The 15417-nt window shown below is 46.5% G+C and overlaps 1 protein-coding gene across 1 annotated transcript in view; it reads left to right on the top strand.

Moving 5' to 3' along the window:
* The first annotated feature begins 13718 nt into the window (after positions 1-13718).
* Positions 13719-15417, top strand: part of ZNF133 (zinc finger protein 133) — a 31063-nt gene continuing 29364 nt past the window's right edge. The window contains 2 exon segments of the mRNA XM_007472081.1: positions 13719-13880; positions 13883-13975. Of these exon segments, the coding sequence (XP_007472143.1) occupies positions 13784-13880; positions 13883-13975 (190 nt within the window). The 5' untranslated portion in view covers positions 13719-13783.

Genomic DNA, 15417 nt, shown 5'->3' with positions numbered 1-15417 from the left:
AAGAGGTGCAAGTCTTTGCTCTTTTATTATGTTTTCTAGTGTAGTCATGCTGGAGCAACTACATATTGAAATGTGTATTACATAGTATTTCTTTATAAATTATTTTTCTTCTACTTTATATTGTGGTTTGGAATATGCATATGTATATAAAACATCAAATATATGATATATATACATCACATATATATGATAGATATAATTTGTGTATGTATGTAATATTTATTATATATGCTTATTATCTGTAAATTTCATTTCCAGACAGAAAAAGGGATTTACTTAATGTTAATTGTAATAAGGAGTCTTAATTGTAACAGGACCTCTGACTGTTGAGTCCCACAGTGTTGAGAAGGTTATAACAACGTCTCCTCCATGACATTGGCCTTGACTCCCCCACAGACCCCTTGAGCAACCTGTAAGATTTTGTGGGCTTCCCGAGAATGGCAGTCCATCAACTCACAAAAAGGACTCCCAAGTGCAGGAAGCTTTCGTTTGAGCCCCTCCCGCCTCCCATCGTCCAGAAGCCTGGTGGGAATTCTGAAACCCACCCCGCCACCTGGCGGCCTCAGAAGGGCTCAAGTTGTTGAGGTCAGAGTCTCCTGGGGCAGAAATGGACAGTGCAGCCTCCTTGGCCAACACTTACTTATCCCATCTGCCACTCACCAAGACATTGGGAATATGCACCAACCTGGTCTACAGTGGCATAGACAAGGTGGTGAGGACCCTCTGAAGTAGATTGCTGAGTCCAGAATGATCACACTGGGACATGTCAGCACCTTTTGGAGAGTGCCAGGTATTAAAGATAGTGGTTAAGAACATGCAGCATTTAACACACTACATGTTGACTGACATTCCTGATTCTCTTATCCTTCTGTGTCCTCATTAAACACCCCACTGTGACCTCACCCCACTGTGACCTCTCATTGTTACAATGAAACCAGACAGAGACAAAGTACACCAGAGCCGATCTCACTAAAAACAATTAGACTCTTGACCGCTGTAATCACCATGGCTCTATAATATTGTCCTCTTTCAAGGAGCTGAGAATCATTTGCAGACATGACCTCATTTACCTATATGACAAACTTATCCATAGGCTGGGTATTATCATCCCAATTATGTCTTAGGCAGTTAGGACTGTCTCAAGATTGCCTGGAAAACTGGCCATAAAGATGAGACTGGAAACAGTCCTGCAGTTTTCACTTTTGTTCTGGACCTGCTAGAGCTTGTTGCCACTGGCTGCAAGGCACGAAAGACATTTGGAACGTTTGGAGAAATGCATATGCGCTTTGCCATCCAAAGTGAAAACAGCGATATCAAACCCTAGGTGTCTGAAACACTCTCCAAAAGAGGAAACAAAAAAGATTCTAACACATCACCAAAAGGGGCTGTAGAATAATATCTTTGGCTAATACACATGCCAAAAGCACTTGGGTCTTCCAAGTGTCACACCATGAAAATAAAAGGAAAAAAGGAAAAGAAATACAAATAAAGAATAAGGAGATGAAATCAAGAAACATTCCCTTTAAGAAAATATTGCAAATAAGGGAGAAACAGATTCCTTCTGGAGCTAGTTGCAATACTCACACATGAGAGGGAAACAAAAAAAGGGAAAGAACTGCATCGACATGATTTGCCTTTTTAAGGCATCTAATTTTTTTCTCCAGTTCACTGCAGTCTTCTTCCTATCTGGTGTATCATTCAGTGACAACCAAGAATCTGAAGCGTCTTGGGATCCCAGGTGATACACATGCCCCCAACACACGTGATGTTCTCATGACCCATGTGGTTGATATAAACATCTACCCTTGAGCCTGTGGTTAATAGGAAGCTGATTTCCTAAGGCAGAAAAGTTACTTAACTAAATCTATAACAGAACACAGTTTTTAAATAAAACCAAAAGCACCTCTCTAATGCACCGAGTTTAGAGTTTGGTTTCCACCTGGTACAGGAACGCCAAGCTCTCCTAGCACACCCTTCCAGACTTAGGGCCCCTGTGAAGTGGGATGAGGCACTGGACCTGGCTTGGAGGGCTGGCACTGTGTGGTGACCTGGGTGACCTTGCGCAAACCACAGTTCCTATGCCTGGGACCTTCACTGTAAAGGAGCAGGCCCAAACCGGAAGACTTCGGAAGCCCCCTTCTTGAGCTCCCACCTGCTTATATATGAATCTGCTTGATTAGACTATATGCTTTTTTGGCCACACCTGGAGCCAGCTTGTGTTCCCCTTTGATGTGGACCCCAGAGAATTATCTGATGGAGCTTTGGGCACCAACAGCGTGTTAAAGACCTTTCTATACTCACTACACTGATGTTTTTTTGTTTTTTTTTTACAGTACGCGGGCCCCTCCCTGTTGTGGCCTCTCCCGTTGTGGAGCACAGGCTCCGGACGCGCAGGCTCAGCGGCCATGGCTCACAGGCCCAGCCGCTCTGCGGCAGGTGGGATCTTCCCAGACCGGGGCACGAACCCGTGTCCCCTGCATCGGCAGGTGGAATCTCAACCACTGCACCACCAGGGAAGCCCCTGATGTATTTCTTGACTTCATCATCTCCCCAGTAAGTTTATGAGTGTCTTGGGTGCAGGAGCAGGACCCCCTGCTTTGAATCCCAGCAGCCCGGTAAGGACCCAATGCATGGTTTCAGCTGTGTATATGTTATAGCATGTTATCGAACTAGTATAGACATACAACTAATATTTCAAACTAATATAAATAGATATATTTATATCTGTTTATATAAATAGGTATAAATAGATGTATTTGTTGTTTTTTAAATTAATCTACTTAACTATTCATAATCTAAGATAATCTTTTTGTTCCTTAAGAAAAAAAAATTCTGAAAAAGCCTGTGTTCAGGCAAAAAGAAAATGAATTTGACATTGCATCAATGAATTTGGCAGGCAAGATAATGAGACCCATTCATATTTTATTCTCAGTAGAATCTTGAATTCCAAGGAATTCAAAATATATCAGTAAGACTGATTTCACTTTTGTAATATTTTTGAACACTGAATTGGAAGAAGAAAAAGATCGCCATTTAATGTCAGACCACCTTGCTGGAGCCCATAAATCAATTCTAGAACTCTGAACTTGAGATTCACTGATACGGTGATTTTCTTTTTCTTAGTGTTTGTCTTTCTAAGGATGATCACGCTACAGTCAACAGCAAAGATCCTTTTATTTCATTTTGTAAAGCCATAGTCCCATAGAACCCCCGAATGTCAAGCGGACAAGACGGGAGAACACTCTGGAAAGTTCTGATTTTACACATTCTGAGTTTTCTGGTTCTCTGAACAACAGTGGCCCACTAAGGCCACAGCAGCCTCCTCCCTTCCATCTTTTTTTTTTTTTTTTTTTTTTTTTTTTTTTTTTGCGGTACGCGGGCCTCTCACTGTTGTGGCCTCTCCCGTTGCGGAGCAACAGGCTCTGGACGCGCAGGCTCAGCGGCCATGGCTCACGGCCACAGCCGCTCCGCCGCCTGTGGGATCTTCCCGGCCCGGGGCACGACCCCGTGTCCCCTGCATCGGCAGGCAGACTCTCAACCACTGCGCCACCAGGGAAGCCCCTCCCTTCCATCTCTGACGCTCATCAGAAGTTGCTTAGCATCCATGGAGTCACCTCGTTGTTCTTATCTTTCCATTTCAAGGGTTCAGCCAGCTCTCGAGTTCTTTCTGAGTGTCAGCTCTGAAAGCGACAGGCGCTAAAATGAGACCCGGCACCTGCCTGGGGGGAGATCATTCCTGATGGGAGAGAAACCATGAGAAACATGTTGCAACACACCATGATAAAAAATATTAAGGCAGAGGTTTGTAAATTGCCCTAGGAAAGTCAAATCAAGAGGGGATGGGGAAGCTGCCCAGAAGAGGCAACACTTGAGCTGGACCTTGAAGGATGAGTAAGAGCTTGCCAGGGAAGGAGGGGTGACATTCAGTCCATGGGGTCCTGGACGATAGGGAGCTAGAAGCACAACGTTTTGAGGAAATTCTAAGCAGTTCGAAGTGGCCAGGAAGACCTGAGGTGCAGAGGGGAAGCAGAAAATAGGACAGTGAAGGTTAAAACTAGGGTTGAGTTGGGGTAGACTGGAACAGAGTTGAGATTTTATCCCGAAGGCAGCAAGGAGCCCCTGGGGGTTTATAAGCAGTTTGGGTAAATGGTCAGAGCTCTATTTAGATAACAGGAGAGCAGAAAATTAAAAGGCGGTCAGGAGTTTTCCAAATGCCAGGGCTGAGCAGCTGTTGTGTTACTCCCAGAGAGAAAGAACAAAGGGCCCAAGGCTACACCTAAGGCTGAGGCAAGGCAACAGAGAGAATCAGACAGATTTAAGAATCTGGAGCAGGCAGGGTGTGCTTAGTAACTGATTTGATGCTGGGAAAGGCTCTGGGAAGGTGGGTGATCATCGGTGAAACTGAGAGGAGACTAGTGAAATTAATGGAGATCAAGGGACCAAGGAGGAGAAAGAGGCCCGGGAAGGAAGGGAACAGGCTAAGGTTGAAACATGCTGAGCTTGAGCTGCCTGATGCCCACCACCGGGCATTGGAGACTAGGTCTGGAGCTCCAGAAAACTCCCATGGGAGGCATCTTATATTCTCCCACGTATACAGATAGAGCTTGGTTTTGATTCAAGAGATCGCAGACGATTGTAATTCCAAAACAATGGAGCGATACACATTCAGAAGATGTGATAAAAGCATGAAAGCTAATCTGGCCGCTGAAAAAGATACTCTTTTCCCCCCACCATGCCAGACCAGACTGGGATGTCTTCTGGGTTTTTTCAATTTGTTTTGTTTTGTTCGAGGGTGTGTGTGCACACAATTTTCTTTGCTTGCTGTTACGGTCATCTAGCTATTAGCTGAGTGTCTTCTCCCAAGACTGTATTTAATTGCTGGGACCTGGTATAGACTTCTTAATCACTGGGGTGAAATTTTATGTTTGCCTCCAGGTAAGAAGAGTTGGTGACAAGGGGAAAGGGTAGAAAGAAAGCAATTACAAAACAGTGTTATGAAATAAGTTGCTCTTCTCTCTTGGTTGGACCTATCAGGAGAGCGGTTTGATATCACCGTGCAGTGTGTACACCGAACAAAACTAAGGAGTGCAATTTACATCTTAGACCTTGTAAAAATGAATATCTATTAGGAAAAATTTCAGGAAAAGTAAAATGCCTTAAGGAAGGGGCCATCTTTTTCTAATCTGCACAAAAATGCTATCGGGCTAGCAGAAGCTTTCTCTTCCTGTTGAAGATGGTTCACTGGTGAGATATGTAAGAACAGTAACATATATTCATTTCACCAAGACATTAGAAGGCTGAAAGGAAACACAATCCATTCATTCTCAAGTTGCTGGAATCCTACTATAGATACCAGCCTGGAATTCAGTCTTTAGCCAGAACAAACACAATTTAAGATATAATCAGGGTTAAACTCTTGTTACAGTCAAATGCAATGTTCTTTAAACAGAAGAGAATGTGCAGCATCTCCAGCTTCTGCTTTTATCTTGTGGAGGTGAAGGGCGCTGGAAGATGCCTTGACTCGAGTTCTTTGCTAGGATTCTTGTATCGGTTCCTTAAGTGAAAGATGTTTCCTTACGTGAACACATGGCTTCGTCCGTTTGTGCTGCCAAAACAAAAATACTGTGTGACTTAAACAAGTTATTTCCGACAGTTCAGTAGGCTGGGAAGTCCAAGATCAAGGCCCCGGAGTGTGGCCTTGTCATGATTTCCATCCTCTTCAATGGTATCCATACTTAAAATACAATGACATACTTCAATCTCACAAACATTTGGAAAGATACAAGATCAGTGGATTCCTCTGAGGCGGCGGTCACCTCGGTTGTTCAGGGGATGGCTGCTCTGGACAGCTGAGCCCTGACTGTTGAGCTGCTGGCCTGTGCCAGGTCTCCGCCTGGATGCCCAAAGGCCTACGGTGAGGGAATGCCTCCCCAAGTAGAGGGTGCCCCCTGCTGTTCAGTGGTGCTGAGGCCACTTTGAGAGTAGGGTCGGGGCTTCCAGTGGATGGGGGTCTCAGGTCAAAGGTCAGAGCACCCTGGACTTTCCTGGAAAGGCCCTGCGAGGTGATTAGTTCAAACCCACGTATTACAGATGGAGAAACTGAGGCCCAAAGAGGGCAAATGTCTTGGCTGTGGTCACAGCTGGTTAAAAGCTGGATTTCCTGACCTGTGCCACCCATTAAGGGGAAATGGAACTCACAACTCCAGTCTCTTTTGCCTTTTTAAAACCTAAGAACAATTACTCATAAATTTACTGTGCCCATTTCTTATGATTGATACCTTCAACTTCCTATAATGTGAACTATTCACATTTTCAATACATGATTTAAAAAAATCTAATGATTTAAAAAATAGATTTAAAAATCATTCATTATGTTTGGATCCCAGAGTCTCCCCAGGAAGGAATTTCCTTAAGAATGAAATAGAGACCTGCCTCTTTCTTTCTTTTTTTTCTTTTTTTTTCTTTTTTTGGCAGTATGCGGGCCTCTCACCGTTGTGGCCTCTCCCGTTGCAGAGCACAGGCTCCGGACGCGCAGGCTCAGTGGCCATGGCTCACGGGCCCAGCCGCTCTGCGGCATGTGGGATCTTCCCGGACCGGGGCACGAACCCTTGTCCCCTGTATCGGCAGGCGGACTCTCAAGCACTGCACCACCAGGGAAGCCCATATTTTATGTATTTTTAATTTTATTTATCTACTATTATTTTTGGCTGCATTGGGTCTTCGTTGCTACACGTGGGCTTTCTCTAGTTGCGGCGAGCGGGGGCTACTCTTCGTTGCGGTGCGCGGGCTTCAGTAGTTGTGTCATGCGGGCTCTAGAGCACAGGCTCAGTAGTTGTGGTGCATGGGTTTCGTTGCTCTGCAGCATGTGGGATCTTCCTGGACCAGGTCTCGAGCCCATATCCCCTGCATTGGCAGGCGGATTCTTAACCACTGCGCCACCAGGGAAGTCCCAAGGCCTGCCTCTTTCTAGGCTCGCCATTTCTTTCAGTATCTTTCTCCATAGGCCTCAGGTTTTTTTAAATCTACCAAACAAAGTGCATATTTAGAGGAAACGTGTTTTCTCACTTTTAGAGGCACAGACACCCTGCCATGTATGAGATGTTACAGTACTGACTGATATTACCAAATGAAATTCGATGTGTGAAACACTTCAAACAGTGACTGGGACAGTGTGGACTTTCCAAAAATGTTAGCTATTAGGATTGTATCATCACAGCCAAAAGTCAAGGGGAGAAGGGTATTTTTGTCAGTCTCTGCTGCCTTGTGGAAGATTAGTGTATTGCTTCTATTTGATACCTTGAAATTCTGAAAAAAAAATCTTAAAGAGTTCAAAGGATCTTGGTATCTTTGACAGCAGGTACAGACACAGGTATCTGAGGATGCCCGGAGGCCCAGCAGCCCCACCCTGGGGCTGACCCCTGTAAGTCACTGAATCTCCCACCCTGGGGATCACTCTGCTCCTTGATCTAGTCTGTAGATGTGTCTACCTTGGTATGAAGGGCTTGCCTGTGCAACCCTCCAAACTTGACCGCTCGGCTAAAACTAACGTTTCCTGTAAACTTTTTTTTTTTTTTTTGGCCGTGCCACACAGCACGGCTTGCAGGATCTTAGCTCCCCAGCCAGGGATCAAACCCGTGCCCCTTGCAGTGGAAGGGCAGAGTCCTAACCAGCGGACCACCAGGGAATTCCCTAAACTAATTCTTTTCCAGATATATATCTGGAGTCTAGTAAAGGTGTGTTGAACGTATGCAACTGCTTGCTAAAGCCACAGGCTTCCCCCCCCCCCCGCAAAAAAAGCTAATTCCATTTATGTGAAGTTCTAGGACAGGAATCACTAATCTAGCGATTGCCTTTGAGGCTGTGGGGATGAGGATTTAGCTGGAAGGGGCACAAGGGAACTTCCTGGAGTGATGGGAACATTCTGTATCTAGAGAAGGATTTGGGTTTCATGGGTGTCTGCGTTTGTCAAAATTTATTAAATGGTACTCTTAAGATTTGTGCCCTTCACTGTAAGTAAACTTAAAAAATGGACTGTAAACAAATATTGAACTTTAGTTAATGACCTGCGTTCTGAAGTGCTTAGGGGTGAACTGATGTCTGTGACTGTGAAATGCATCCAAAAATTCGATGGACTAATGGATGGGCAGATAGAGAGGGGTGTGACAAAAAATATATATGTATATGGTAAAATAGTAACTGTGGTGGGCATCTGGACATTCCGATTCTTCCAATTTTTTGTGTTAGAAAATTTTCACAATAAAATGTTGGGAGGAAAAGAATTAAGATAGATGCAGTCATTTATTATCTCTAATGTTACTCCAGCTTATTCAACTGTCAAGATTCTACTTTGGAAAAGGACATTTGTTATAGTTCTAACCAAAGTCTGCAGAGTGGAGAGCTGGTACCTCTCTGGTCCTTTGTCTAGTAACACGGCCGGATGGTAATTACTTGCAGACACATCCCTCTCCCCCATGGTCTGTGCTGCTGGAGCGGGGAATGCAACACATTCACTTAATGAGCCCTGCGAGTCGTGTGTGGTGGAAAGAGCAGGGTTTGGGGGCCAGACAGGGGTTCAGATTTGGATTCTGCAACTTACTGGCTGCTGCCAGCTCTGTTTCTGTGTCCCCATCCACAAGAAGGGGGGGAATCTCCATTTGGCTGTTCTGAAGGTTGAAGGTCATATGGGCAAAGCACAGTATCTGGCTCCTGAGAAGAGCTTAAAAAAATAGTGGCCTATACCTGAAATTGAGTCATACCTGGGTCATCGGGCCCTCGTGGAACTGTTGGAGAACAAAATCCCAAAGGAACCACTAGTTTCTCATCTAGACTGAGATATCTTGTCAACCCATTTCCAGGACTCACGTCATTCAGCTGCTCCTTCTGTAGTTCGCTTTATCCACACCCTCCTGTCATTTACAAGGTGCCTCCAGGGGACTGACAACTGCCCATGGGCCCCACCCAGCCAGGAGCATCTCCCCTCCTGGGAGCTCAGGTCCCCAAGTCACAATCTGCATCTTGTCAGAATCCCCAGCATTTTCAAGTTTGAAGACGCTAGTCTACATTAGATGAGTTTTCTGATGACTCCCAGTTGTTCACTGGTAATAAATCTCATTTGTCTTTACCAGGGCTTTACTCCTGTATATTACTTCTTATTGTCCCTAATTTCTTCCTTCTTCAGAATCTGCTCTTCCCTGATGCTGGCATTATTGTCATAAAAAAAAAAAAACTGATCATGACGCTCAGTCTTTTTTTTTTTCTGGTTTGCTTGGGACCTACCCAGGTTTTTTTTGTTTGTTTTTTTTTTAATTTTTATTGGAGTATAGTTGATTTACAATGTTGTGTTAGTTTCTGCTGTACAACAAAGTGAATCAATTATACATATACATATATTCGCTCTTTTTTAGATTCTTTTCCCATATAGGTCATTACAGAGTATTGAGAAGAGTTCCCTGTGCTATACCGTAGGTCCCTGTTAGTTATCTATTTTATGATGCTCAGTCTTGCTTAACTATGAATATGGTTAAAAAGTTAACTTATTGGGCTTCCCTGGTGGTGCAGTGGTTAAGAACCCGCCTGCCAATTCAGGGGACACGGGTTCAAGCCCTGGTCTGGGAAGATCCCACATGCCGCAGAGCAGCTAAGCCCACGCGCCACAACTACTGAGTCTGCGCTCTAGAGCCCGCACGACACAACTACTGAAGCCCTCACACCTAGAGTCCGTGCTCCGCAACAAGAGAAGCCACCATAATGTGAAGCCCGCGCACTGCAACGAAGAGTAGCCCCCGCTCACTGCAACTAGAGAAAGCCTGTGTGCAGCACAACAAATTAATTAATTAACTTATTAAGGGACAATCGGCTTTTCTGAAAACATTAAATATATGGGTACATGGATGCATTATTTAAATTAAAAAAATAATATATCAATGAAGTTCCTTTTCTCAGTAATTAGATATTGCACTGTTATAATTTTATAAGCTCACCAATGGACAGGATTGAGTACAGACACCTCAGCCAGGCAGCCGAGGAAATCCATGGAGCCCCCGCCTCCATCGTCATTCCTGCCTCTTGTCACCCGCCCCCCACCCGCTTTGTGCTTCATTCTCCGAGCTCTCCCACCCAGTCCTCTGCACTTCCGAATGGCTCTGGTGATACTGGGATCAGGGTTTTGAGCATCCCCATGTCTCATTGCTACCTGGAAATTCTGTATTTTCTCTTTTAAGATAGCATCCTATTTAAATGCCTAGTGCTGACTGGAAAATCATAACTTGGTAACCATCGCAGTAAAGACTGGTTTAGGCAAGAATCATCAATGGATGTATGGTCTTAAAGTGTCTCCCCAGATATGGTCTTCAGTACAAGGCAGAAATCGAGCAGCACCAGATGTGATGCCCCGGGAAGGACACAATTCCGCTCAAGTCAGTGCTGGATCCAACCATGTGGGAGCCTCAGGTAAATCCCAGTAAGAAATGGTCAGCTACCAAAAAGAAGTCCCGACCCTTCAAGAATGTTGTCACAAAAGACAAAAACACAACTGTGAAATACTCCAGATTAGAGGAAGTTAGGGACATGACGACTAAACTCAAATCCTAGACTGGATCCTGTGCTAGAGTAAGGCCATGTTATAAAACACTCTTGGGTCAGTTGTCAAACTGGAGTATGGATGGTAGGTTATGTAAAATATTGCATCAGTGTTAAATTTACTGAACCAGGTAACTACTGTGGTCATGTAAGAGAATGTCCTTGTTCTTAGGAAACACGCATCGACAGAACTAAGGGTCTTTGGTGTGTGCAACTTACAGATGGTTCAAAGAAGAAAAAGGAGAGAGAGAGAGAGCATGCACGTGCTTGATCACTTGGCAAATTAGAGAGAAACCCTGGAGGAAAATGTTAGCGATAATTGAATCTGGTAAAGGCAGTACTGGTGTCCTGTGCACTAGTTTTGCAACGTTCTGTAAGCTTAAAATTATTTCCAAATAAAAGTCTAAATTTTAAAATATGTATTTTTACAAATTAAAAAAAAACATTCAACCCAATGACATGTTTCTCTAAGCAAAGGTAAATCACACGCTACCAATAACAACACACACCTATTCTCAACTGTACAACAACATGCGGACCTACCCTGGGGAGATGTGGAAAATCACGTCTTTGTTGTCAGGTCCATTCCTAAGGCAAAGGTCAGCTCTCCCTCTCTTGTCTTTTCTGCATCAAGGGTTTAAGCTGCTCAGTAGGTCAGTTTTAAGTTGTAAGGGAAGTTTTAAGTTGTAAGGGAAGCCATCACCCAGTGATACCAGGTGGCTGTTATTCTCTAGCACCACCCCTCGGTATGGGTTCTTCCGAGCAGGACTCCTCAGCCTTCACACCTCTTAGGTGAAATCCACATCACATCCCTGAAGAGCAGTGTGGACTAGAAAAAAAAAAAAAAAAAAAAAAAAAAAACAAAAAAAAACAAACATCATCCGTAGTGCCAGACTCCCTGAATTCAGCTTGGAGAAGTTGCTTAACCTTGCTTTTTCTTTGTTGCCTCATTGTAATGAGCTATTGTAAGGAATTTTTATTTATTAATTTACATAATTGTGAGCATTATACATTTACATATATACATGTAAAGAGTGTTCCACAGAGGTAAGGGAGGAGCCAGGATATATAGGAGTTTTTGAAGGAAAAACAAACAAACCAAATATCAAATCATTCCTTTGATATGCACCCAACTACCTAGGGCCAGTACCCTTTTTTCTCCATCCTGAATCGCCTCACGGTGCACAGTTGGGAGGGGCTGCAGTGGCCACAACAGCCTTTGTTTACTGATCGGGCAGGTGACTTCCTGGAGTTTCTTTGTCCACATAGCTAATGTGGACTAAGAATGCCACCTGCCCGATCAGTAAACAAAGGCTGTTGTGGCCACCAAGGCATCAGCCACTGCAGCCACACCTCGCCCCCCACGGTGCACCCTGAGGGGGTTCAGGATGGGAAAGAACAGGATACTGGTCCCAGATAGCTAAGGTGCATAGCAAAGGAATGATCTGAGTGAACCCAGACTCTTGCATCTTCCCATACATAGAAAAGCACTAAATTTATTAACTTGATGTCTGATTTTCTTTAATTAACAGTAACCTTTTGATGTTCTGACTACCTGGTTTTTGTTGCAAAACTCCTATATATCCTGGCTCCCCCACTCCCTCTTCGGAGCAGTCCCGCAGAGCTAACTGAGAGGCTGCCTCCTAAGCTTGAAGTCCTCAGAAAGTCCGCCTGATAAAACATAATTCTCAACTTTCAGGTTGTGCATTTTCAGTCGACACTAATTTCTTGGTGAATGACTAGTCATAGGGTGGGGCAGAGAGGGATGTGGAGAGAGGGTCCAAGTCAGACTGGGCACTTTCTCCAGGGCAGGGGCTGAATGGAATTCATTACGAACAAGGCAGCTTCCGGGCAAGAGAAGGGGATGGATTCAGCCTCCAAGAGCTAAAAAGGAATTTTAGGAAATTCTTGTCTCTCCCTGGCTTTCCGGGCCATGTGAATATTTTCTTGGTCTTCCTAGAGGACAAAATTTCAGAAAGCAAATCTGAGGAAAGTAAACAGAACTGAGAAGGTGCCCTAGTGGAAACGCCCTTCCACAGTGAAGTGGGGTGTGTTCTTCAGCTCCCCACTTGAGGTATCCCAGATAGCACCAGTACTGCCCCATTTTCAGGACACTGAACAAAGACCCAGAGAGCTGTGGACAAAAAAAGAAAAAAAAAAAAAAAAATGGCGCCTGCCATTCCAATAAACAACGAATGTTGCCTGCCGTCAAGGCATCAGTCTCTGCAGCCACACCGAGGGTGCGCCCTGAGGGGACTTCAGGATGGAGAAAAACAGGATATTGGCCCTAGTTAGCTAACGTGCCATATCAAAGGAATCATTTCACTGAGCCCAGACTCTTGCATCTTCCCATGCATAGAAAAGTGCTAAATTCATTATGTTGAGATATGTGTTCTTTTGTGACTAGTGGTCATCTTTTGAGATTCAACCACGCGTTTTTTTCAGCAAAAACTCCTATATATCCTGGCTCCTCCCATACCTCTTTGAAACAGTTACCCAGAGATAGCTGAGCGGCTGTCTCCCAGGTGTAAGCCCACCAAATGAAACATAATTCTCAACTTTCAGGTTGTGTTTTTCCAGTACACAGAGCGAAGACTATGAGGGGATCAGCCCCAAGCTATGGTCTATCAGTGAGGCTCCTGTCCCCCCAGTAGATGGATGAGAGGCTGCCCATAAATCTGTGGACTCCACACAGGGATAAGACCTCAGGGCGCACAGAGGGATGTTTCGGTTGCGGACATGGGCTGGAACCCGCGTCTGCCTCCTTCGGCCGTGAGATCCCGGTAATATGCCTTGTCTCTCCCAGTCTCAGTAACCACCCCCGCCATGGGTTTAAGTGAGTTCAAGGGTTATGTGAACCGGTGGACACCACGCCTGCGCGGCGCTCACGGAGCGCGCGCACAGCCTCGCTTCCCCGCAACTCGAGCGGGGTAGACCGCACGTCCAAGCGCCACCCACCGGCGCCCACCCCAGGAGCCAAACGGAAGCTCCCCTGATACGTCACTTCCGCCAACCGAGGGGGCGGGCTCGGCACCGGATGCGGAAGTCACTGCAGGGGTCACTAGGGAGGGAGGTGTTAGAGAAAGGGGTAAGTGCACGGAGAGAAGCTACATGCTTTCGCTACATGCCTACTCCACGTGGTTTGAAGAAAGAAAAAACAGGGGGAATCCGGGCGCCACAGTGGCCATTCTCCGGTGGCCGGAGCATGTCACCCAGAAACGGCTCCCTCAGAGGCCAGTGGGAGCGCCTGGCGGGCGGCGCGCTTGGTGGCGCCGAGCATACTGGGAGGTGTGGTCCCGGCGCGACCCGAAGATTCTGGGTAGTGTAGTCCTGGCGTCCTGCTGGAGTGGCCCCCGAGCTGGTGGCTCCAGTGACCCCTTGTTCTTTGGTGGCGCTGGTGAGTGTGGCTCCCGCGGGCCCTTGCTGCAGCCGTGCCCTTCCCCGCGCAGAAAGGTAAGTCCTGAAAGACTGGCCTGCGGGCTGGGGCTGGAGACGGTTCGGGTGGTGGGGAGAGGAGGTGGCGGCGGGGACGCGCTGTCGTGGCTCAGGCCGTGCCCTGCCGGGTGTCACATTTTGGGATGTGGGCGCGCATCTCCGAGGGACGTGGGTGAAGCCCAGCTGCGATGCCCAGTGGTGGCGGCTGCTGGGCTCCGGCCTCCTCCTAGGTTCGGCCTTGGCCGAAATAGCGGTATTGGGAGAGGCGGTTGCTCATGCCACGAGTCCCCGGGTTTAGGGGTTTGAGTAAGTAGGCTTTGGGGGCCTTATGTTTCCGAGGGGGTGACAGGTGCCAGCAGCCCCCGGCGCCAGGTGTCTCGAGTTCTGGTGGGTGGGAGCTGGTAGTTTTCTTTCGGGCCCGGCTACCCCTCCGCTTTGCTGAGGCCTCCCGCGGATGGGCGGCCGGCCTGGGCCAACGCGCCGGAGATGGGCTGGGTGTGGAGTGGCCATTTTGGCGCGATTTTGCGGGGTGTGGGGGGGTGTCTCAGTTTGGCTGGTCGCCCCTGGGTTTGGGACTTGGAGGAAGAGGTCGTCTGGGGCCCACCGAGCAAGTTTTTCAGAGGTCCTGGAAACCGTCACTGATCACGGGAATCAAGGATGTAGACGTCTCTGGTGTGGCCCGGCTTTGGGATCTTACATTCCATTTTAAATTTTTATTACGGAGAAATTTTAAAGGGAAATAAATAGAACTCCGTAGACCCATCACGCAGATTTAACCCTTATCACCTCGTGAACAATCTTGATTCATCTCAAAATGATACACTGAGAATCCTTACAACCCACAGAGGTTCGCTGTCACTGCCCTGCTTAAGAGCCTGGCCTCCACAGCCAGATTTCATCCAGACTCTGTCACCTTATAACTGTGTCACCTTAGGCAAGAGACTGACCTCACTGTGCCTCGGTTATCTCATCTGTAAAATGAAAATAATAAATCTTACTTCACTGGGTTGTGAGGCTAGAATGAGACAAAACTCATCCAGCGCCTGGAACAGCCTCCGGTATATACTAAGTGCCCAGTGAGTGTGAACTTCCCTAGTAAAGATCAGCGGTGAGAGAGGATCAGCTAAGGCCCGGTGTTCTAGCCTACATTCCGGCTCTGTTCCCAGCAAGCTGCCCGCAGTCTTTTCTTCTGTGGCAGGTCCCTTCCTGATGCCTTTAAGGAAGAGGAAACCCTACCCTGCTGGAGCTTGAGAGTTTCCAGCGACTCTCCTGAACCTTTCGGTTCTCATTCTGCCCCCTGTGGCTCCTGCCTGCCCAGAGAGGACTGCCTGGTGGGCCAGGGGAGGACTCCTGGGCTCCTGACAGCCCAGCCTCAGGTGGGGACCGCTTGCCTTTTGCCTGCTG

Source organism: Lipotes vexillifer, unplaced genomic scaffold (assembly GCF_000442215.2).
Source record: "Lipotes vexillifer unplaced genomic scaffold, Lipotes_vexillifer_v1.1 scaffold285, whole genome shotgun sequence".
Taxonomy (NCBI): domain Eukaryota; kingdom Metazoa; phylum Chordata; class Mammalia; order Artiodactyla; family Lipotidae; genus Lipotes; species Lipotes vexillifer.
The sequence above is the reverse complement of the archived record's forward strand: the minus strand, read 5'-3'. Positions and strand labels throughout refer to the sequence as shown.